Source organism: Lampetra fluviatilis, chromosome 60, assembly GCF_964198595.1.
Source record: "Lampetra fluviatilis chromosome 60, kcLamFluv1.1, whole genome shotgun sequence".
NCBI lineage: Eukaryota > Metazoa > Chordata > Hyperoartia > Petromyzontiformes > Petromyzontidae > Lampetra > Lampetra fluviatilis.
Window position 1 is genome coordinate 8,045,605 of NC_136334.1, and position 23,561 is coordinate 8,069,165.

Here is a 23,561-nt window from a genome sequence, read left to right on the forward strand (position 1 = left end):
CCGGTGAGAAACAGTTAAGCAAACGAGGTTAATGGCACTTTAGGTTCCGGACGCTCGTTTTTCTTTTTTTATGCTTACACAGATAAAATCGGTTAAGATCGACCGATACCGTCATGAACGTTCCTTCTAAAGAAACAATTTAATACGCCTGCTACTAATCGAAGCAAAGTTGTTTTTGTAAAATAAAATTACACACGTATGACCCCCCGGAACGTTATTACGTTGTGGGGCGGGGGGAAATAGCAACCGCGGCGGTGACGTCACGCCGTTGCCGAGGTAACGCGTGCGGAGTGGGGGGGAGTTGGGGGGGATGGGGGGAGTCATGGGGGAGGGGAGGGGGGGAGTGGGTGGTGGGGGTGATGGGGGGAGTGGGGGTGAGGGGTGGGGGTGATGGGTGGGAGTGGGGGTTGAGGGGTGGGGGTGATGGGGGGAGTGGGGGTGAGGGGTGGGGGTGATGGGTGGGAGTGGGGGTTGAGGGGTGGGGGTGATGGGTGGGAGTTGGGGGTGAGGGGTGGGGGTGATGGGTGGGAGTGGGGGTGAGGGGTGGGGGTGATGGGGGGGAGTGGGGGTAATGGGAGGGGGTGAGGAGTGGGGGTGAGGAGTGGGGGGTGAGAGGTGATGGGGGGGTGAGGGGTGGGGGTGATGGGAGGGAGTGGGGGGTGAGGGTGATGGGGGGTGAGGGGTGGGGGTGATGGGGGGAGTGGAAGGTGATGGGGGGGAGTGAGGGGTGGGGGGGTGATGGGGGGGGTGAGGGGTGATGGGGGGGGGTGAGGAGTGGGGGTGAGAGGTGATGGGGGGTGAGGGGTGGGGGTGATGGGGGGAGTGAGGAGTGGGGGTGAGAGGTGATGGGGGGTGAGGGGTGGGGGTGATGGGGGGGAGTGGGTGGGGGTGATGGGGGGAGTGGGGGGTGATGGGGGGGGAGTGAGGGGTGGGGGTGATGGGGAGGAGTAGGGGGTGATGGGGGGGGTGATGGGGGGGGGTGAGGGGTGGGGGTGATGGGGGGGGTGAGGGGTGGGGGTGATGGGGGGGGTGATGGGGGGGGGGTGAGGGGTGGGGGTGATGGGGGGGGTGAGGGGTGGGGGTGATGGGGGGGGTGATGGGGGGGGGTGAGGGGTGGGGGTGATGGGGGGGGGAGTTTGAATCGCGGCGGTTTCCGAGTCGCGAGCGGGCGCCGGACGGCGACCGTTTGACCCCCTCCAGCCCACCCCCTCCTCCTCCACCCCGAGTCGTCGTCTTCGTTGTTGTTGTCGTCGTCGCTCAACAGCCCCCCGAGTCGCTAACAACCCGCGAGTCCCCGAGACTCGATGGAGCAAGGCGCGGGTCTCGACTCCTTCTTCGACTCGGACGGCGCCCGCGAGTCGCCGTCTCCGCCCGCCAGGTGCGCCGTGCGCGGCCTTCGAGCGCCGCTCGCAACAACGACGACGACTAACGCTCACACTCGGCCGTTTGAAACTTAAAGAATAAATATCACGCACACAACACACACACACAACACACACACCACACACGCACCACACGCACACCACACGCACCACACACACCACACACACACATACCACACACACACAACACACGCACACACCACACACACACAACACACGCACACACCACACACACGTGTGGCGAGGTGGTGAGCCTACCTCGCCTGGTATAGCAGGGGTTCGATCCCGACCCTGACGACGCCTGCTTGCTGTATATTTGTAGTTTGCGTATCTCTCTCTCATCATCATCACGGTGGCTAAGAGATGTTGACTACCTCGCCTGGTCTGCAGGAGGTCGTGGGTTCCATCCCGACCCTGACGCCTGCTGCTGCTGTATATTTGGAGTCTGCGTGTCTCCGGGTCGTCCCTTACACATGTAGAGCCGCGCGCAGTTCAAGAGGACGAGGTCGATATAACAAATCTCCACACGGAGATAAGACACGAAGCTGGGGCCATCATTTGTGGCCAGGTCGCTTCTGACAAAAGATCTATGAAGATAGCTCAGGGCGTCCTTCCCTGCTCAAAATATATATTTTTAAATCGTCTAATGACTTTCCATGCGCGCTACGAGGCCTTACTTGACCATACTTCCCCGCGCCGGTCATCGCCGTCAACCCCGTTGACAACCTCGGGGTTCCGCCCCCCTCAGAGGTGTGCACCTAGCCTGGCACAAGCCACAGTGGCGTGACGGCGCTTGATGTTGTTGATGTTGTTGATCGGTTCGTTGCGAACGCTGCGCAATGAACGAACGACCCCACAAGTACGAAGTGGGGGGGGGCACATCACGCGATAGGGAATCAAGAGTTGCCTACAACGGAGGAATGAATCCGATGAGTACCCGTAGGTTTGTTCGGTAAAGTCACGTAGGTAAAAAAATAGAAATAATAATAGAAATAAAATTATCCGAATCCGATAAGCTGTAAAGCTCTTTGTTGTTCTTCTTGGTTCTTTCGGTAAAGTAACGTAGAATGGAAATAATAATATAATAAAAATACAACATTAAATAATTCTCACGACGTTTCGGCCACAACGCAAGTAGCCGTCCTCAGGTGGAGAACAGGTCTGTCGAGGAGACAGTCTGAATGACAAGCCCCAGGCTTGGAGCGACTATTTAAGCTGGGATGGAGGGGTGAAGAGCGCCTTGACAAAAGAACGTCGTGAGAATTATTTTATTATGTTTTATTTTTATTATTTCCATTCTACGTGACTTTTACCGAAAGAACCAAGAAGATGAATCCCTGCAGTCACGAAAGCTCTTTGTTGTTGTTACTGCCCCACGCCTCCGCTGACGCTCTCGCCTCGTGCTCGACAACACGTGGATGTGTGAGCATTGTAATCGTCGTGGATCTGCAGCTGAGTAGCGGCATCTAACCTATCTGCACAATGCAGGACACACTCCGTGTTCTTGTGCCGGCCGTATCAAAACGGGAAACGACAAGAAAAAATGTCTTTGTGTTTCTCCCTTGTGATGATGGGACTTTGTAGAATGAACGTAGAGATGTATAAGGGGCACGGGGTAACCTATAAAGATCTGAAGTGGTCTGTGATGAAGTCGGGCACTGGTAAGGGGTGGACAGGTTTACGTGTCAGCCACACGCATATACCAGCGTGGTGAAGTATGGTTCAAAGAAGAAGACAAACCCATTCGTGCAGATGCCTTTATCCATCTGTTGATTGAAAATGGCATTTGCTTACACAACCACACACTGCACCACTACACACTACACCACTACACACTACACCACTACACACTACACCACCACACACTACACCACTACACACAACCACACACTACACCACTACACACAACCACACACTACACCACTACACACTACACCACCACACACTACACCACTACACACAACCACACACTACACCACTACACACTACACCACTACACAACCACACACTACACCACTACACACAACCACACACTAGACCACTACACACAACCACACATTCCACAACCACACACTACACCACTCCTCGACTTGTCCAAAGCGTTTGACACCAGTTCACTGCTGTCGCGTTGAAAGGCTAAAATGCCAAACACATTTCAGATTGCGAAATCAACTCCACGTGCAACATCTCTGACCGATTTCCAGTCATCTCCGTCAACATTAGGCCACCTGGCAGAACCCCCATGGCTAAGGGAGTTCCCCAGGGCTCTGTGCCGGGCAACTATAAAGTTTGTTTTTCTTCACGCCAACAATCTGGGCATCTGCAATGTGCGCTCTGACAGAAACTTTTTTGCCGATGGCACAGCCCCCTTGGACTCCGGGAACTCCATGCAGGACCTCGATAATGTTCAAGTTAAAACCGCAATTAGTGATGTTTTCGTCTTTGTTGTGTTGCTGCTGCGCTTACGCACCACTGATCGAGGGATCATCCGTGTAACAAGTGAAATAAACTTTATCTTTGACTTGATGCTGTACATTTGAGGTGACGTTTGTGTAAATAACGTCTTCTGTGCACAACACAGGCTCGAGATGCCAGCCAATCCGCTCGACAAGGGAGAGGGCAAGCGATCGCCTCCCACCCACAGCGACGACGACTGCAGCAGCAGCAGCAGCGGCAGCTTCAGCAGCAGCAGCAGCAGCTTCAACAGCTACGGCCGCTCGCCCCGGGCTCGCTCCCCAGGCAGGAAGAGCGTCACCACTCCTCCTCTTCTCTCCGACGACTCCGACTCGGACCCGACGTCGTCTGCCGCCTGCCGGAAGGGGCCGAACCGTCGCGCGAAACTGGAAATGAAAATCCCGACGGGGACTCCGAGAGCCGGGGACGACGAGTGCTACTCGGACGACTTCGACGACTGCCTGGAGGAGGCGCGCAAGCGGCTGCGCCGGCTGCGCGCCGAGTCGGTGGCGCACTGCGGAGAATGCCTCGGAGGCGCCGCGCCGGCTCGCGACGGCGCCTGCGGCAGCGAGTCGGGCGGCAGCGTGACCGACGTGACGCCGCTCTCGTCCGCCGGCAGCAGCCCCCGGGACGCGCGCCGGCGGCACGACCGGCGGCCGCCGCCGCGGCAGGAGAACCTGAACTTCCGTCTGCGCGGGCGCGAGCGTCCGCTGGCCGCTCGCAAGGATCCGGCGACGCCGGCGGGCGCCGGCAAACGGGAAGGTGACGGCGGCGAGGAGGAGTTTGACGACCTGCTGCGGTCGGTGTTGAGCGAGAGAAGGGGGCGCGCGCCGGGCGCCGTCGCTGCCGCCGGCGCCGGGAGCCGGCGGACGTCGGCGGGCAGACGGAATTTCTCGTTCAACAACGCCGAGTGCGAGCGCATCGAGCGAGAGAATCGGCGGCTGCTGCGCGAGCTCTGCCACAAGTCGACGGCGCCGGGGCCGGCGGGGGGAGGAGTACGGGGAGGTGGAGGAGTGGGGAGAGGCGGCAGGGATTGCGCCGGGAGGCCCTGCCGCGAGGCGGCGCCGGCGCCGGTGCTGGGCGCTCGTGCCAGCCCCTCCGCCAAGAACCGGCAGAGAGAGCACATGCGCATCGAGAGAGCCAATTATGTGAGGATGCACGCAGAGATGTTGTTGTTCGTATGTACGTTGAACTGCTTTCACACCGTACTTAGCCAACCGCGCGAATTGGAGGTGCGAATTTTATTGTTAAGTCGTCCAGTTGCGTATGTTTGTAATGTGGGTGTAGCGTTATGAAACTGCAAGCAGCCTGTTGAACCCGGTCCCGTTCTGATAACTACGTGCACGTCATCTTACGATTCCGTTCCGATGGCGTAGACGAAAAACTAAAGTAACGTTATTCGTACCGAGACCTCCCGCACCTCCGATTAGCACGGTTTGCTACGTACAGCGCAGAACAAATTCAACGTGCACACGTACAAGGCCATGTGGGAGGGCGTGTGACACAGTTTGGCGCCAGCTATCGTAGAGTTGCGGTCGTGTCGCTGTGGTTGTCTGCGGTGAGTAACGACGTCTTTAAAAACAACGGCGCCGCCACGACGCCTCTCGAAATGAAATGAACGGCGAGCCGCCCGCGGCGCTTTTGAGATGCAGCGGCGAACGTGGACACCCGGCACCCGGCACACGTCTCGTTACTACACCTGCCAACGGGGTTGCCCTTTCAAATGTACCAATTTGAGATGTAAGTGCCTCATCGCAACCTATCTAAAACAAATGATTTAGCGTTGATGTCCACGTTTCCGGTCGGCATGTCCACGCGGGCAGTACACACCGTCCACTGCTGCGTGTGTGCGTGCTGTGTGTGTGCGTGCTGCGTGCGTGTGTGCGTGCTGCGTGCTGTGTGTGCGTGCTGCGTGTGTGCGTGCGTGCGTGCGTGTGTGCGTGCTGTGTGTGCGCGCGCGCCGCTGTGCCATGTGCCGCCAGGCCTTGCTGAAGCGGCTCGAGGCGGCCAAGGTGTCCCCCGGGTTGCGGCGCGCCGAGCAGCTGCGTGACCACGCGCGTCTCACGGGGCAGCCCCTGCCCCCGTTGTCATCCTCCCGGCCAGCCTCGCACAGGTCCAAGTCCCAGGGCCGAGCCACCGGTACGTCAGTCTTTGTTGTGTGTCCGTCTGACTTTGTGTGTGCGAGTGTGTCGATGGATGTATTTGCGGGGGAGACAAAGGCGGTCGGTTGTGGCGTTGGCCACCCACCCACTCGTGTGCCTTGCCGGCCTCCATAGGTGGTCGCTAACAGAACTTGCCCCAACAGTCTTCTGAGGCTATACGGGGGATCTTTGTCTTTTCGTAGGTGTATGTGCGTGCATTTATGTGCGTTATTGTGTGTGTCTATGGGTGGGGAGCGGTAGTGTAGCGCTTAGCGCCGCGTTGCAAACTCGGCGACCCGAGTTCGATTCCCGCTCACGGCTAACACCGGTGACGTATCTCTGAACCGGTCCTGGGCCTCCTCCCGGTCCGCCGAGCCTTAAACGAGTAGCTGGTGCGATGTGTATAAAACATCAGCGCTGGGGAGATGAAGGTAGCCGGCCGCCGCTTCCTCCGTGCGACGGTCCCGACCTTAATCGGTGCCACTCGCTGACAGCACTTTGCCCCCACGGCCCGTGGAGGCTACACGGCGATCTTTGTCATTGCTGCGTGTGCGTGTGTCGCAGAGGGAAGCACCCGTGCGTCCAGCTCCTTTGGGTCCCGTGGCGATCGTGTCCACGGCCTCCAGCCGCGGTCGCTGCTGAGCGCCAGGCCGGCCTGGGACCCCCGCTGGTGATGGAATACGAGTGAACGTGCAGTACATACTCGCAGGGTGCTCCACATTATTTGTTAACACTTATATGGGACTGTCGTTTTTAATGGAAAAAATAACGGATTATAATTCACTGTAACATGATAACAAATGTGCATGTTAATCAAAGAGTTTCCACTTGTTCGCCATCGTTGTCAACACGTGGCCTGGAATCTTCTCCAGGTGGTCTCCAGATCCCGGGGGCACATTTCTCGTGGTGTTGTTGCAAATTCTCAGAAGTGTTAAAACATTTTTTTGAAGCACCCTGTGTGTACATACACACATGGTGAACGCAAAGGATTACAGTCGAACGTACCATGCATAGACACGCACACATACACATGCCCTCTCGCATACTCTCAACGTGTAAGCGGAATGTGTACGAATGTTGGACTTCTTTCGCACCGTACGTAGCCAACCGTGCTAGTCGGAGGTGCGGGGGAAGGACAACAAACTAACACGCAACAAGCAGTTCCAACGACGCTCTTCACACGCGCGCGTGGCCTCACTCGGCACTGGGCGTGCGAGGGCTGACCGGTCGGGATCGGTTTGTGCCGCGCGAGAATCGATTGCTTTCCCAACGCGCCTCTCGTGCCGCTCGCAATCGCGTCACCTACACCCCGCAGCCATCGGAGGCGCCGTACGATGCAATCCGCGACCGCCACCACCGTCTTGTCAAAGTGCGGGGGGCGGTAAATTGTCGCCCACTTAGCCGCCACGTGGCAAAAGCGTGCACGTGGGGGATGCTCCTGCGGTGTCGTGGTTAGCGTCTCTGCACTTGCAGGCCGGGGTTTTTCCCTCGGTTCCATCTCTCGGCAACGGGAGTTGTTTTAACAACGGCGGAGCACGTTTATTACATCTTCAATAAATCATTAAAAACTTCTATTTCTTTGAAGTGGCCTTTCTAAAAGTTATGCCCCCCCTCCCTTCCCCCCCCCCGTACGTTAATTATTATCCTCCAATCAATCGTTAAAACCGCGCAATAAAAAAAGTAACGGGGTTAGTCTACAACCGTGTGCCTTGTAACATTTGCTCTCAAGATGTAATCAGCGAATGGCAGGCTGAACCAGGTACGTTTTAAGCGAATGTATTTTTCTTGTACAACCCGCGTCAAACCTCTCGGCGACGCGTCTCTGTCCGCAGCGCATGGTGACCACACGGGAGCTCGTCACCCGGGGAGCCGGTTGAATCGCGGGGGGCGGATGGGACCCGGATTCAAACCAAGGCCCCCCCCTCCGACGGTGCAGGCTCCGTGGCTCTTGACGTGACCGCCACGTCACCCAAACCCCTTAATTTAAACGTTTGTGTTCGTGTGTCGACCATTAAAATAGGTGCATGGGCGTACCCTGTATAAAACCACGTGTGGCAATGCTTTCCTTTCGCGTATTTTCTATAACTTTCACCGACTCGCAGAGTTACGGCGCGACACACGTGGGTACATCATCGCGTGTAGCTCATCGGCGGATCGCGACGTGCGGTCGGGTGAAGTGTGGGCGACGCCCACGTTTTTCCAAGACGAACGGCCGGCAATGGAAGAGTCGACCAAACACTGACCGGAGCTCCCTCCGGTGCAACCCGGAATCGCGTTGAAGAGCTACGCAGCGCAACCACGGAAAGCCAGCCAGTAGCAAAATACAGTCGGTCATCGATTATCCGGCAGCTTCCAACGTTATCCGGCGGTCCTGGGCCGATCCGGCGAATTCGGCAAAACCGTTCGAAAGCCGGTAACCAGTCTGGCGATCGGCACCGTGCTCGTGACGAAAAAAGTAGCTACGCTTGATTTCAATGTTAAATATTGTTTACGGTACGGTACATTATACACTACATACAACTTAAACAATGACAATACTGCACGTGTATACAGCACCACAGGCAGAGTCTTTGAAATTGAAGATGTAAGTACGGTGCAGTAAATTCAGCAACTTTTTAAAGTCGGATATTTATTTTGGTCTTTGTTTATTTATGCCAATTTCACGTGGTAAACGAATTAAAAACTCTAAAAAAACAACACCTAAAAGCATAACTTCATTCATGAATGTGCAAAAATAAGCAAAGTTAAATTATGGTGTGATTAGTAATTATCTGGCGCTTTTGAAAATCCGAAGCCACCGGATAATCGATTGTCTCGACTGTATTTGTGGAGATTGCCGCTCACGTTCTCGTAGGAGCCCCCTGCGAAAAGAAAAGTCTCGACAGGCAACCGAGGCACTCCTGAGCTGGCGCTGACGGTCCGTGCGTGTCGCTGCTCAACCCAGACGCGGGATGCCCCTCGTCTGCGCTTGGCAAACCTCGGAGCAAGTTTCGTGGAAAGTCCACGGTACGAATTGGCTTTTCCGGAGTGGCACTGACCCAAAGAAAACAGTTGTGCGCTGCGCACAGCGTGCCATCGAATATTACCGGGTGACCGTAACTTTTTCACCGTTCTTTTCTTTTCCGATCTTCCTGCCGCCCAAACGTGGAAGATTGCGACGAAGCGCATCGCGATTTTGCTCGTCGTCAAAATGTCGCAACGCCGCCGACGATTTTACTTTTTGTGGGGTTCCTTCGTCACTCCCTCTCGCCCGCGCGGAAACGGTGGCGCGGGATAAATAAAGTTGAATTTAATTTCACGAAAATGGCTCTCCGTGTCGCTGATTTCACGCGTGTTTCTGACAACCACAACCCATCAGCCAGCACGGCCTTGCATCGATTCATTCCGCATGTGCGTTGGACTTCTTTTGCGCCGTACGTAGCCAACCGTGCTCATCGGAGGCGTGGGTGGGGGGGGGGCAAGGACAACACTAAACACAGATCTCGATTGAGTTCTAAAGAAATTATTTTCAATACGCAACTAATTTTTCAATCCAGAGCACGAGCAAAACTGAACCGGTTTCGACATAGAGCGGCTCATCAGCAGGGCTCAGGCTTGCGTGTAGTTCGACTTGCGGGGGGGGGGGGGGGGGGGGGGGGCTGCCACGGTGGATCGGAGGGAGAAGCACGTGGCCTTTGTGTTGTGTGTGAAGGCGGCGGCTGCACCATCGCTTGGGAAGTAGGGGGCTGTCGGCTCGACGCGCCGGCGATGACCCGCCGGTGCGTGTGACTTGTCAGCTGAGCAGCGGCAGCAGCAGCGGCAAGAGGGGGATTATGGTGACGTTGCTGCCAGGGTTACAGAAGATGATGATGATGTGTGTGTGTGTGGCGCGTTGTGTGCGATGCAGGCTGGGCAAGCTTTGTCGTTTTGTCCGGTGCGACGGTGGCGACGGTGCCGAATTGAAGGTCGCGGTTTCGGTGGACGATGCAGCGGTGCAGTTGAAGTTTTGCGTCGTCCCTTTCTCGTCGCCCACCACGTCGTTGCGGCATCCCGTGACGACCTGTTCGTGCGTGACGGTCTGTTAGTGAGTGGTGACCTGTTCGTCTGTTCGTGAGTGGTGACCTGTTCGTCTGTTTGTGAGTGGTGACCTGTTCGTCTGTTCGTGCGTGGTGACCTGTTCGTCTGTTCGTGAGTGGTGACCTGTTCGTCTGTTCGTGCGTGGTGACCTGTTCGTGTGTGGTGACCTATTCGTCTGTTCGTTAGTGGTGACCTGTTCGTCTGTTCGTGAGTGGTGACCTGTTCGTCTGTTCGTGTGTGGTGACCTGTTCGTCTGTTCGTGAGTGGTGACCTGTTCGTCTGTTCGTGAGTGGTGACCTGTTCGTCTGTTCGTGCGTGGTGACCTGTTCGTCTGTTCGTGAGTGGTGACCTGTTCGTCTGTTCGTGCGTGGTGACCTGTTCGTCTGTTCGTGAGTGGTGACCTGTTCGTCTGTTCGTGCGTGGTGACCTGTTCGTCTGTTCGTGCGTGGTGACCTGTTCGTCTGTTCGTGCGTGGTGACCTGTTCGTCTGTTCGTGCGTGGTGACCTGTTCGTCTGTTCGTGGTGGTGGCCGCCCGCCATCCCAATGCTTCTGTCCGGGATGAACGCAGCTTTTGCGAGTGCCCGAAATCGGGCGTGCGTTCCGAGTGGATTTTTTTGGGGTTTTGTTTGTTATGCACGGGGCGTCTGCAGCTAATATAGCTGAGAACTTACACTCGTCCTTGACAAAGTCACGGGGGGGGGGGGAGGAGGAGGCTCACTTGGATTGGAGGGCGGGACTGGCTTGCCCAGTTTGCTGGTCTTGTGAGCTGCGTGTGACGGCGCTTTTGTACCACGTGGGGTGAGCGCGCGGTGGGTGGGTGAGTGGTGTGAGTGAGTGAGCACCGGGCGGGATTTCACGTGTCCACTGCAATGCGGCCCCGTGACCTCTGGGTCAGTGAGCCGATTGCTGCGTGACTGGAACAATGCGAACATATGACCAGAGTGAGAATTTAATGTATTGCCCCCCACCCCACCCAGCCCCCCCCACCTTTTAGTTGCGCCAGCATTCACGAACGAGTCGGCACATTTTTGATCTTTTAGTCCTGAGTCTTCTCTGTGGCAGCAGTGAGTGGTTAGCTGCAGAGACTGTGATGGAGTTGAGTGGTTAGCTGTGAGTAAGGTCTGTGTCTGATTGAACACAACACTACAGCGCATTAACCAGGAATGTAACACGATGCAGAGGCCACCCAAAACACTCGATGCCTTAATGGGAGGATTATGAGCCGCAAGCCGAGGCATTAGATAAGAGATCAGAGCTCTCTGCTGGGTTTCGTCCAACGCCTTCCCATCACACGGCTCCACTCTCAGATCCCCACGTGAGCTCCCGTTAAACTGCTGCTGCTGCCAGCGAGTCGCTGGTGGGCACGGACCTCCCCCCCCCCCATCCTCATACATTCCGCCCTAGCCTCAGTGAGTGTATGGGTCTCTGTGTGAGTCTCTGGGTCTCTGTGTATGGGTCTGTGTGTGGGTCTCTGTGTGAGTCTGTGGGTCTCTGTGTGAGTCTGTGGGTCTCTGTGTGAGTCTGTGGGTCTCTGAGTGGGTGTCTGTGTATTTGTCTCTGTGTGAGTCTGTGCGTCTGAGTCTATGGGTCTATGTGTGAGTCTATGGGTCTCTGAGTGAGTCTGTAGGTCTCTGTGTATGGGTCTCTGTGTGAGTCTATGGGTCTCTGAGTGAGTATGTGGGTCTCTGTGTATTTGTCTCTGTGTGAGTCTAAGCGTCTGAGTCTATGGGTCTATGTGTGAGTCTGTGGGTCTCTGAGTGAGTCTGTGGGTCTCTATGTATGGGTCTCTGTGTGAGTCTATGGGTCTCTGTGTGAGTCTGTGGGTCTCTGTGTGAGTCTATGGGTCTCTGTGTGAGTCTGTGGGTCTCTGTGTGAGTCTGTGGGTCTCTGTGTGAGTCTATGGGTCTCTGTGTGAGTCTGTGGGACTCTGTGTATGGTTCTCTGTGTGAGTTTATGCGTCTGAGTCTATGGATCTCTGAGCGAGTCAGTGGGTCTCTGAGTGAGTCAGTGGGTCTCTATGTATGGGTCTCTGTGTGAGTCTATGGGTCTCTGAGTGTGATGCTATGGGTCTCTATGGTTTTCTGACTAAGTCTATGGTTCTCTGCGTGAGTCTGCGGGTCTCTATGAGAATATAGGTCTCTGAGAATATAGGTCTCTGTGTGAGTCTATGCTTCTCTATGTGAGTCTATGGGTCTTTGTGTGAGTCTATGGGTCTCTCAATGAGTCTGTGGGTCTCTATGTATGGGTCTTTGTGTGAGTCTATGGGTCTCTATATTGTTCCACTCCATCTGGGTGAGATTCTATTTTTGTTATTTCCCACTTGTATTTAACTTGCCCTGCTGTCTTGTTTATATTCTTTCATATCTTTGACGCCTAATATCGTCGGATCTCCGAAGTCTCACGAGTTGACACTTTCCACACACAAACTCATCGTCGCCCTCCGAGACGATTCAAGATTTCGTTTAAAGAACCGCTTCAGGTCCCACCGATCCTGGGCCTCTCTTCGTGGATTCTTCACGAACATTTTTTATTTCACTGTTTCAAATATATTAGGATTATCCAGACAACAATTGACTATTGTTATTGTCTGGATTTAGATCTTAGAATGAATTTATACGTATGCACAAGATTACAATTAATAAATGAAATCGCTTAAACTAAAAATCGAAAATGCAATTTACAAGATTTATTTAAAATGTTTAACGAATCAAATTTGATTCATTCTGGGGTCAACGGAATGTAAATGCAGTTTAACACGAAGGCTTTCGCGACCAATATCATCCAAAATAGAGGTGTTTTGGGTTAGATCGCGTAATTATATAAATGTGTCGTTAAACCCGCCAACACCCGACACAGCCAACGAGTAAGGGTTAGTGTCACGTAAACAGAACGTGGCCAATTCATCACTAGTACAGCACTAGTGTGTAGTGTATAGTGTAGTGTAGTATACTAGTACAGCACTAATCGGTTGTGTGTTGGAGAGCCAACACACAACTGAACTTCAACATTACATAATCTTACTGTGTGAAAATTACCAGAATTTACATTGAAGTCTTAATTAAGTAAATAACAATGAGACTAAAAAAAAGAATGTCATATATATATTTTTTTACGGTAAACAAATATTTTTTTCCAAAGACCACACACTTTTATTCGCACTCAATAGTAGAAAATACATTATTTTGACCCCAGAATGAATCACATTTGATGTGCTCAATAAAAGTGTGCGGCTTGCATCAAGACACTTGAACACACTGGAAGGAAACCGCCCACTGGTATTGAGCACATCAGATGTGATTAATTCTGGGGGTCAATATAATGTATTTAATACTTTTGGGTACAAATAAAAGTGTGTTGTGCATTGACCTCAACTTGCTTTCTATCTTAAAATCTGTTATAGTCCACTCCGTCCTGGGGGAGGTTCAACAGAGTGTGGGTCACGTGTGCACCTTGGGTATCGTGACTGGGCTCTGGCATGCGTGCATGTGACAGACATGTGACACACACACACCACACATGTGACACACACGCAGACCACACATATGACACACACACACCACACATGTGACACACAGACCACACATGTGACACGCGGACCACACATGTGACACACACACACCACACATGTGACACCACACACAGACCAATGGAATCCGCCTGCCTCTGTATCAGCCAAATGCGTCCCAGGCATCTGCCCGTGTAGACGCTGAAGCCCTGCCTGATACGTTCGGAAAACCCATCCACCCCCATGCGCGCGTGCACGTGCTCCCGTGGGGAATGTTTTGAACCGACGCTGGGCCTCCCTCTAGGTCGACTCAGCCTCAAATGAGTACCTGGTGCGGCGTGCAATAAACATCGTCACTGGGGAGACAAAGGTGGCCGGGCGTGGTGCTGGCCACCCGATCCCATCGTGTGCCGTGCCGGCCTTCACAGGTGCTGCTGCTCGCTAAACAGCACTTGCCCTAACAGTCTGGTAAGGCTACACGGGGGATCTTCGTCTTTATCTTTGTTCCAGTGGTGCGGTTAAGTGTGATTGTGTTCAAGAGTCGATGTGTGTCGGAGCGGTGGCGCAGTGGTTAGCGCACCGTGACAAAGACAAAGCTCCCCGTTACAGACCGTCTTGTCGTATAGCCTCCACAGACTGTAGGGGCAAGTGCTGTTAGCGAGCACCTGTTAAGGCCGGCAAGGCGCACGAGGCGGTGGGTGGCCAGCACCACGCCCGGCCGCCTTTGTCTCCCCAGTGGCGATGTTTACTACGCACCAGGTACTCATTTGAGGCCGAGTCGACCTAGGGGAGGCCCAGGACCGGTTCAGATAATCGTCACCGGTGTTGGCCGTGAGCAGGGAATCGAAGCCGAGTCACGGCTCCCCACTTTCACACACACACGCACAGACAAAGATCCCCCGTATAGCCTCAATAGACCGGTGGGGCAAGTGGCGTTAGCAGCACGCGAGGGAGTGGTGCTGCTGACTCCACGGCTGTGTCGTCTGCAAGTCACACTGCTCCAGGCCCCGTGATTCTCTCTCCGTACGTTATCTCACTCATTCACATTGTCTCATTCGTTCACGTCTCACTCATTCACATGGAAGTCATTCACGGTTTCTCACTGCATTCACATTTATGCATTCACTATTCACATTCTCTCAAAACTCACCCCATCTTTCTAAACTCTCCCCCCTCACCCTCTCTCACCCTCTCTCGATCAGAGGAGATAAGAAGATGCTCGGTGTAGTCGGCACTTTGCTTCGTTCATCATTTCGCTTTTGTTTGTTTGTTTTTTAATGCTTTCCTTTATGTACCCCCCCCCCCTCACTCTCTCTCTCTACACTCTCCCCCTCTCTCTCACCATTTCTCTCTGCTCTCCCCCCTCTGTTTTTTTTTAAAGGAAGGTACTGCATATTTAGTGTACAATTGAGGAGCGGTGGCGCAGTGGTTAGCGCGCTGCGCTACGAACCCGTTCACCCCCAGTTCGATCCCAGCTCAAGGTCGACACCGCCGACGATTATCCGAACCGGTCCCGGGCCTCCCCTATCTCGACTCAGCCCCCTCTCTCTCTCTCACCCTCTCTCTCTCCACTCTCCCCCCCTCTCTCTCCCCCCTCTGTCACATCTCTCTCTCTCTCTCTCACCCTCTCTCTACTCTCCCCTCTCTCCCAACCATTCCCTCTCCACGCGCTCCTCTCCCTCAACCCTCTCAACCCTCTCCTCTCATCCCTCTGCGCTGTCTCTCCCCCCTCCACTCCCTCTCACCTCTCCTCTCTCCCTTCATCTCCCCCCCCTCCTCTCTCCTCCTCGAGTCCCAAGTTGTCATCATTCAATGCTCCAACTCCGACAAGGTGAGGCTACCCGCGCACGTTGTACGAACGATATTCGTTTTAATCTTCATTAGGTATGTTATACTTTACCGAAAGAACCAAAGAGTAATATTAGTTTAGCTGTCATCATTATCATTATCAGCATCACCACTGTCAGTGGGCATTGTCATTCAGGGTGGAGGGGGGGAGATTATATGTAATGTGTATTTATTTAAATCGGGATTATAAGACGCTGCCGATTTTAAGACGCACGCCCAAGAAAGACGAAGAAAGTTCAACAAATCTCGTCTCGCGCACGCATCGTAAGACGCACCCACGAGTCACAAGATTGTGTTGTTGAATATCAGTCGTATTTCATTCACGTGAACTACGCCATGTGTTGTTATGTTCGACTGCGTACATACTTTACGTTTGATTTGCCGCGGTATTATATGTTTGATCGTTAACAGCAGATGAACAAGTTAAAGTATCCAACATGTGAATAAAATAACCGGCATTTAAATACGTTGTCAAATGATCAAACGTAGACGTAATATGTCGTCGATTAGAATTAAGGACATGTTAAACAATAAACGCGTTACTTAAAACGCCGTCCATAACTTACAACACTTTGTTTTCTAAAACTTCTAAAGTTAAACGTTGCCTAAAGATCAAAAAGCAGCGACAGATATCGTGCCACGGTCTGCCTCGACAACGCGGATTGGGGAACACGCCCAGGGTGGAGACATCGCCCCACTGATCTACATCCAGCAGTGAAGCCACCACGGTGGTGGTGATGATGACACTGAGAGAGAGAGGCCCCTCATCCAGCAGTGAAGCGACCACGGTGGTGGTGATGACACTGAGAGAGAGAGAGAGGCCCTCATCCAGCAGTGAAGCGACCACGGTGGTGGTGGTGATGACACTGAGAGAGAGAGGCCCCTCATCCAGCAGTGAAGCCACCACGGTGGTGGTGGTGACATTGAGAGAGAGAGGCCCTCATCCAGCAGTGAAGCCACCACGGTGGTGGTGGTGATGACACTGAGAGAGAGAGGCCCTCATCTAGCAGTGGAGCGACCACGGTGGTGGTGATGATGACACTGAGAGAGAGGCCCTCATCCAGCAGTGGAGCGACGAGACGACTGTGGATGTACAAAGACAAAGATCCCCTGTGTAGCCTTCATAGACGTTTGAGGCAAGTGCTGTGAGCGAGCACCTCTGAAGACCGGAACGGCACACGAGGGGGTGGGTGGCTAGCACCACGCCCGGCCGCCTTTGTCTCCCCAGTGGCGATGTTTACACACCGCGCCAGGTACTCGTTTGAGGCCGAGTCTACCTAGGGGAGGCCCAGCACCGATTTAGATAATCGTCGCCGGTGTTGGCCGTGAGCGGGAATGGAACTCGGGTGGCCGGGTTTGAAGCACAGCGTGGCGCTAACCGCTGCGCCACCGCTCCCCCCACCACATTAACAAAGACAAAGGCGCCCCGTGTAGCCTCTTGACAGACTGCTAGGGGCAAGCCAGCTCTCGGCCAGCACCACAATCAGAACATTGATACTGGAGGAATCCGATGAGCTGTAAAGCTCTTTTGAGAATGGGTGTTACCCTTTCTGGCAATCAAACAGTTGTGTTCAGATGTTAAAGCACCAAACTGAAACCTTTTGCCAGGAGTCATGCCTGCATTGATCGCCTCGACTCGTGGTGAACATGCAAACCAAACAAACCCATGCTCTAAGAGTCCTCGCATTGTCTTCGAACCTGATTGGTCCACACCAGAGACAGCTTTCTTTGAAGCACTTTCTTTCACAGACTCATCATCCACGCCAGTGACAACACCAACAGGCCACTAAGTCACGGTGACGTCACCACGACGCCCGTGCCAGGCTAGGTGCACTTTGAGGCCACGTGAAGTGTCGAAGCCTCGCTGGCAGGAGGAGGTCACGGGACAGACCCGGCAGGTGCCGTGGGTTGACTGCTGTGCCAGGCTAGGTGCAGGAGGAGGTCACGGGACAGACCCGGCAGGTGCCGTGGGTTGACTGCTGTGCCAGGCTAGGTGCAGGAGGAGGTCACGGGACAGACTCAGCAGGTGCCGTGGGTTGACTGCTGTGCCAGGCTAGGTGCAGGAGGAGGTCACGGGACAGACCCGGCAGGTGCCGTGGGTTGACTGCTGTGCCAGGCTAGGTGCAGGAGGGCACGGGACAGACCCGGCAGGTGCCGTGGGTTAACTGCAGTGCCAGGCTAGGTGCAGGAGGAGGTCACGGGACAGACTCAGCAGGTGCCGTGGGTTGACTGCTGTGCCAGGCTAGGTGCAGGAGGAGGTCACGGGACAGACTCAGCAGGTGCCGTGGACTGGCTGGCAAGATGCACGCCGGCTATGACAACAGCGACATTAACCACCGCCACAAACACCGTCGTCATCACACCACTGACATCTCTGTCACCACCGCGTTCGTAATTCCTGCGCCGAGTGCTTCCCCGCAGCAGTTTGGCCCAATTTGGTGCCGCGTGGCAAGCGAGAGAGAGAGCGAGCGAGCGAAAATCCCGTCTCCCCGCTGTGGCACCCTCCCGCATGATGCGATTACATCGTTCCTAAGTCATGCCCCCCCCCCTCTCTCTCTCGCATCACACGTTTAGTTTGTGAACGCCTTGACCCAAATATGCGAGCCTCATTATTTTCTTCAGGCCTTTGTTGATTTTTTGTTGCATAATCGAGGCAATCGAAGCACCTCCGTTGTGATGGGTGGTGGGGCAAAGGGCTTCCTTCGATATTCAGGATTTCGCCTAACGCCTTTTAATTCATCATCATCATGATGCTGCATCGGCAATGACACTCGCTATGTCTGCTTGGGCTCGCACAGTCAACGTGTGACTTGAATTCCATCTTTAATCAAGTGTCTCTCTCTCTCACCACTCTCCCCGTGTCTCTCTCCCCGTGTCTCTCTCCCCGTGTCTCTCCCCGTGTCTCTCTCTCACCACCCTCCCCGTGTCTCTCTCCCCGTGTCTCTCTCTCACCACTCTCCCCGTGTCTCTCTCTCACCACTCTCCCCGTGTCTCTCTCCCCGTGTCTCTCTCCCCGTGTCTCTCTCTCACCACTCTCCCCGTGTCTCTCTCCCCGTGTCTCTCTCCCCGTGTCTCTCCCCCCGTGTCTCTCTCTCACCACTCTCCCCGTGTCTCTCTCCCCGTGTCTCTCTCCCCGTGTCTCTCTCTCCCCGTGTTTCTCCCCACGTGTCTCTCTCCCGTGTCTCTCTCACCACTCTCCTCTGTCACGATGTTGAAGGTGAAAGTTCGTAGTGCGGATGGATTTGTTTATATCTTTATACTTATATATGTGCGTGTGTTTTTGTATGCATCCGTATATTTACATATTTTTTATTTCATACATTTTGTGTATTTTATATATTTAATATATTTTTTATATCCATACAGTATACATATTTAGAATATATATCTTTAAATCTATATATGTTTTTTATATCTATACAGTATATATATTTTGCTATATTTATATATATGTATATGTATTTACTGTATATATACCTATCGAGTGTAAATGTTTTTGAGATTTGTCTGAAATTTGCTGCCTTACTCCACAACGGGTCACGGGATGGAGAAGCGGGCCAAGTCGGGGGGGGCACGAGGGAGGGGGCCATGGATGGGGCATGGGGTGAGGGGCATGGGGGAGGAGGCATGGGGATGGGGGGCATGGGGGAGGGGGCATGGGTGGGGGGGCATGGGTGGGGGCATGGGGGAGGGGGGCATGGGATGGGGGCATGGGGCAGGGGGCATGGGTGGGGGGCATGGGTGGGAGGCATGGGGGAGGGGGCATGGGTGGGGGGGCATGGGTGGGGCATGGGTGGGGGCATGGGGGAGGGGGCATGGGATGGGGGGCATGGGGAAGGGGGCATGGGGGAGGGGGGCATGGGTGGGGGGGCATGGGTGGGGGGGGCATGGGTGGGGGGGCATGGGGAGGAGGCATGGGATGGGGGGCATGGGGGAGGGGCATGGGTGGGGGGGCATGGGTGGGGGGCATGGGGGAGGGGGCATGGGATGGGGGGCATGGGGGAGGGGGGCATGGGTGGAGGGGCATGGGGGAGGGGCATGGGTGGGGGGGCATGGGTGGGGGGGGCATGGGTGGGGGGGCATGGGGGAGGGGGGCATGGGATGGGGGCATGGGGGAGGGGGCATGGGTGGGGGGGCATGGGGGAGGGGGCATGGGTGGGGGGGCATGGGTGAGGGCATGGGGGAGGGGGCATGGGATGGGGGCATGGGGGAGGGGGGCATGGGTGGGGGGGGCATGGGTGGGGGGCATGGGGGAGGGGGCATGGGATGGGGCATGGGGGAGGGGGCATGGGTGGGGGGGCATGGGTGGGGGCATGGGGGAGGGGGCATGGGATGGGGGGCATGGGTGGGGGCATGGGTGGAGGGGCATGGGGGAGGGGGCATGGGTGGGGGGGCATGGGTGGGGGGGCATGGGTGGGGGGCATGGGGGAGGAGGCATGGGATGGGGGGCATGGGGGAGGGGGCATGGGTGGGGGGGCATGGGTGGGGGCATGGAGGAGGGGGCATGGGATGGGGGGCATGGGGCAGGGGGCATGGGTGGGGGGGCATGGGTGGGAGGCATGGGGGAGGGGGCATGGGTGGAGGGGCATGGGGGAGGGGGCATGGGTGGGGGGGCATGGGTGGGGGGGCATGGGGTGGGGGGCATGGGGGAGGGGGCATGGGGTGGAGGGGGGGCATGGGTGGGGGGGCATGGGGTGGGGGGCATGGGGGAGGGGGCATGGGTGGGGGGGCATGGGGGAGGGGGCATGGGTGGAGGGGCATGGGGGAGGGGGCATGGGTGGGGGGGCATGGGTGGGGGGGCATGGGGTGGGGGGCATGGGGGAGGGGGCATGGGGTGGAGGGGGGCATGGGTGGGGGGGCATGGGTGGAGGGGCATGAGGTGGAGGGGGGCATGGGGGAGAGGGCATGGGAGAGGGGGGCATGGGTGGGGGCATGGGGTGGAGGGGCATGAGGTGGAGGGGGGCATGGGTGGGGGCATGTAATGGGGGAGGGGGCCACGTGACGAGACTTTTGGCAGCAGCAGTCCCAGCAGCTCGGACCGCTGTCCAGGAATGAGGGGGGGGGGGGTAAGAGGGGGGGTGAGTGGGGGGTGAGGGGAGGGGGTGAGAGGGGGGTGAGGGGAGGGGGTGAGAGGGGGGGGTGAGGGGAGGAGGTCAGGGGGGGTGAGGGAGGGCGGTGAGAGGGGGGGTGAGAGGGGGGGTGAGGGGAGGGGGTGAGAGGGGGGTGAGGGGGAGGGGTGAGGGGGTGAGGGGAGGGCGGTGAGAGGGGGGGTGAGAGGGGGGGGTGAGGGGAGGGGGTGAGAGGGGGGTGAGGGGAGGGGTGAGGGGGTGAGGGGAGGGCGGTGAGAGGGGGGGTGAGAGGGGGGGGTGAGGGGAGGGGGTGAGAGGGGGGTGAGTGGAGGGCGGTGAGAGGGGTGTGAGAGGGGGGAGGGAGGTGAGAGGGGGGGGGCAGCGGCAGGGTCGAGTTGGAGGCGTGCTTCACGTTGTGATCTTGTTCACACCGCAACGCAGAGGCAAAGATCCCCCGTGTAGCCTTAAGCAGACCCTTGGGGCAAGTGCTGTTAGCGAGCGCCAATGAGGCCCGCCACACGAGGCGCCGCGCCACCGCTGACACCGGCGACGATTATCTGAATCGGCCCTGGTTCTCCCCTAGATCGACTCGGCCTCAAATGAGTACCTGGTGCGGTGTGCAGCGAACGGCTCCACCGACTGCTCACAGAGCCCCCTCGGCTAAGGGGCGAATCTGGGCGGCCGCCCCGGGCCCCGCGCTTTGGGGTAGGGGGGGGGGGCTTCCCCCTCGCGTTTCTGCTGCGTGCCACAAGCGTTGCCGTCGTGGAAGGCGCGCGTCGTGGCGTGAACACCGCCACGCGTCAAGAGTGAACACCGCCACGCGTCGAGCGTGAACACCGCCACGCGTCAATCGTGAACCCGCCACGCCTCGAGCGAGGACCCAAACCGGCGAAACGTCGTGAGCGGCGGCCGCAGCTGCCAAGTGATCTTCATTACACGGCGACAGCAAAGTAGTGGGTGCTTCAAAAACCACGTCAACACTTGCATGGGACGATCGTGTTTAATGGATAAAGAACGGGCACTAACACTGCACTGTAACGTGGTAACAAATGTGATGTTAGTAGCCTCAAAAAGTCAACGAGTCTCCCCCACGTGTCCACCATCGTCGTCAACGCGTGGCCTGGGATCTTCTCCAGGGGTCTCCAGAGCTCGGAGGAGGCGGCGGCGCGTTTCTCGTGGTTGTCGTGGTTGTTGTTGCAGCCGCCGCCGTGTTTACGCGTTTCCGAAGTGCCCTGCTGCTAGGGGATCCTTGTCCCTGCCTCTTGCTGAGCGCCCTCCCTGTGTGTGTTCTCTTTGCCCTGGTTTTGTGTTGCAGGAAATTGGCCCTGAACCCAAAGTTACAATTTTATCCCCAAAAAAATTGCCACGTTCCAAGCAACGTCGTACTCGCCCAGGCCTTGGACGTTAAAAACGCGAGAGACAATTTACGTCGAAGAGCTGAGACGAGCGTTTGAATCAGGCCCCTTGTGAAAGACAACATCTTGGGCATCTCAAAATAAACAATCAAACGTGTTTTTAACATTTTCTTCCTGCCCAAAGCGCTCCACACATCAAGACATTCGACTGCGCGCACTTGAGCTAAGAACAAAACCACATTTTTTGTTAATTTAAATAAAATTGTCATCATTTACCACAGACAAATTACAATTCCCCCCCCCCCACAAACAAAGAGAGAGAGACAATTTGACCAACGCCGGGCTTCGTAAAGAGTCGAGCCCCGCGGGAACGCGACAAAGGCAGTCGGACAGATCCCACGAGGAGGACCTCCCGGACAAAATGTTCTTGGACCCGAAGTCGTCGCAGTGCGAGGCGGGCGGCCATAACAACGCGGCCGAGGTTGGACACGGAGCAGTGGCGATGGCGATGGGCCTCGCGAGCCCCAAGCGACGGGAGAGGCGCTGGGCCAGGAGCCCCGAAAGGTCCCCGCGCCTCGCCACCAACGCAGGGCCGCTCCTGATGAACGCCAGGTGAGGGGGAGGCGGGGCCCACGTTGACTGTACTCACTCGGAGACACGCAGAGACTCGCTCAGAGACTCACTCACTCAGAGGCTCACTCACTCAGAGACTCACTCAGAGACTCACTCACTCAGAGACTCACTCACTCAGAGACTCACTCACCCAGAGGCTCACTCACTCAGAGACTCATTCAGAGACTCACTCAGAGACTCACTCAGAGACTCAGTCAATCACTCAGAGACTCACTCAGAGACTCACTCACTCAGAGACTCACTCACTCAGAGACTCACTCACCCAGAGGCTCACTCACTCAGAGACTCACTCAGAGGCTCACTCACTCAGAGACTCACTCACTCACTCAGACTCACTCACTCAGAGACTCACTCACTCAGAGACTCACTCAGAGACTCACTCACTCAGAGACTCGCTCAGAGACTCACTCATTCACTCAGAGACTCACTCAGAGACTCAGTCAATCACTCAGAGACTCACTCACTCAGAGACTCACTCAGAGACTCACTCACTCAGAGACTCACTCACTCACTCAGAGACTCACTCAGAGACTCACTCACTCACTCAGAGACTCACTCACTCAGAGACTCACTCAGAGACTTTATGATGAAAACGTCGCTGTGATGTCCAGCAGCTCCCACGTCACGGCAGGGGGGGGGCGGGTGGGGGGCTGCGGGGCCCGGGGCAACCTCCCTCCTCCCCCTTCCCCCCCGATGCCTTCGAACTAAAGTGGAGGCATTACTGCTGGTCGCCTCGCAAGTCACGACATCACCCACCCCCCAAAGCGCGGGGCCCGGGGCGGTCACCACCACCGCACCCTCCCGGCCACCCCGATGCAGCGTTACCCCCACAGAGCTCGCCTCAAGTCCGTGACGAGTCGTCTCAGCCCCTTCCCCTCGCCCGTCAGGTGTGAGCAGGGCGGGCGATTTGGCGACGTGACGGTGGGAGACGTGGCGATGGGAGACGTGGCGATGGGAGAGGTGACGGAGAGCACGCCGCTGCTCGCAGCGCCCAGGTGACACGCAGCCTCGCTCGCAACGTCAGCTGTTGGTTGTTGTTGTGGTGGTGCTGTCTCGTCACTCCGTGTGTCTGCTGGTGGTGGTGGTTGTTGTTGTGGTGGTGGTTGTTGTTGTGGTG

The 23,561-nt window shown here is 56.1% G+C and overlaps 2 protein-coding genes across 2 annotated transcripts in view; both read left to right on the forward strand.

Moving 5' to 3' along the window:
* The first annotated feature begins 1,123 nt into the window (after positions 1-1,123).
* LOC144951011 (uncharacterized) lies at positions 1,124-9,241 on the forward strand. Its single transcript, XM_078881242.1, has 5 exons — positions 1,124-1,378; positions 3,964-4,984; positions 5,819-5,975; positions 6,542-6,647; positions 7,810-9,241. The coding sequence occupies exons 1-5, from the start codon at positions 1,305-1,307 to the stop codon at positions 7,817-7,819; spliced, it is 1,368 nt and encodes a 455-aa protein (XP_078737368.1). The 5' UTR covers positions 1,124-1,304; the 3' UTR covers positions 7,820-9,241.
* A 12,987-nt stretch (positions 9,242-22,228) lies between these two features.
* OCA2 (OCA2 melanosomal transmembrane protein) overlaps positions 22,229-23,561 on the forward strand; it is a 34,919-nt gene continuing 33,586 nt past the window's right edge. The window contains exons 1-2 of the mRNA XM_078881135.1: positions 22,229-22,423; positions 23,278-23,439. Of these exons, the coding sequence (XP_078737261.1) occupies positions 22,233-22,423; positions 23,278-23,439 (353 nt within the window). The 5' untranslated portion in view covers positions 22,229-22,232. The remainder of the gene's footprint in view (positions 22,424-23,277; positions 23,440-23,561) is intronic.

Bases quoted from the DNA above. Each gene is read 5' to 3' on its own strand.
- LOC144951011 (XM_078881242.1), top strand. From the start codon at position 1,305: ATGGAGCAAGGCGCGGGTCTCGACTCCTTCTTCGACTCGGACGGCGCC. The intron at 1,379-3,963 runs GTGCGCCGTGCG...TGCACAACACAG, and splicing joins TCGCCGTCTCCGCCCGCCAG to GCTCGAGATGCCAGCCAATC. The intron at 5,976-6,541 runs GTACGTCAGTCT...CGTGTGTCGCAG, and splicing joins GTCCCAGGGCCGAGCCACCG to AGGGAAGCACCCGTGCGTCC.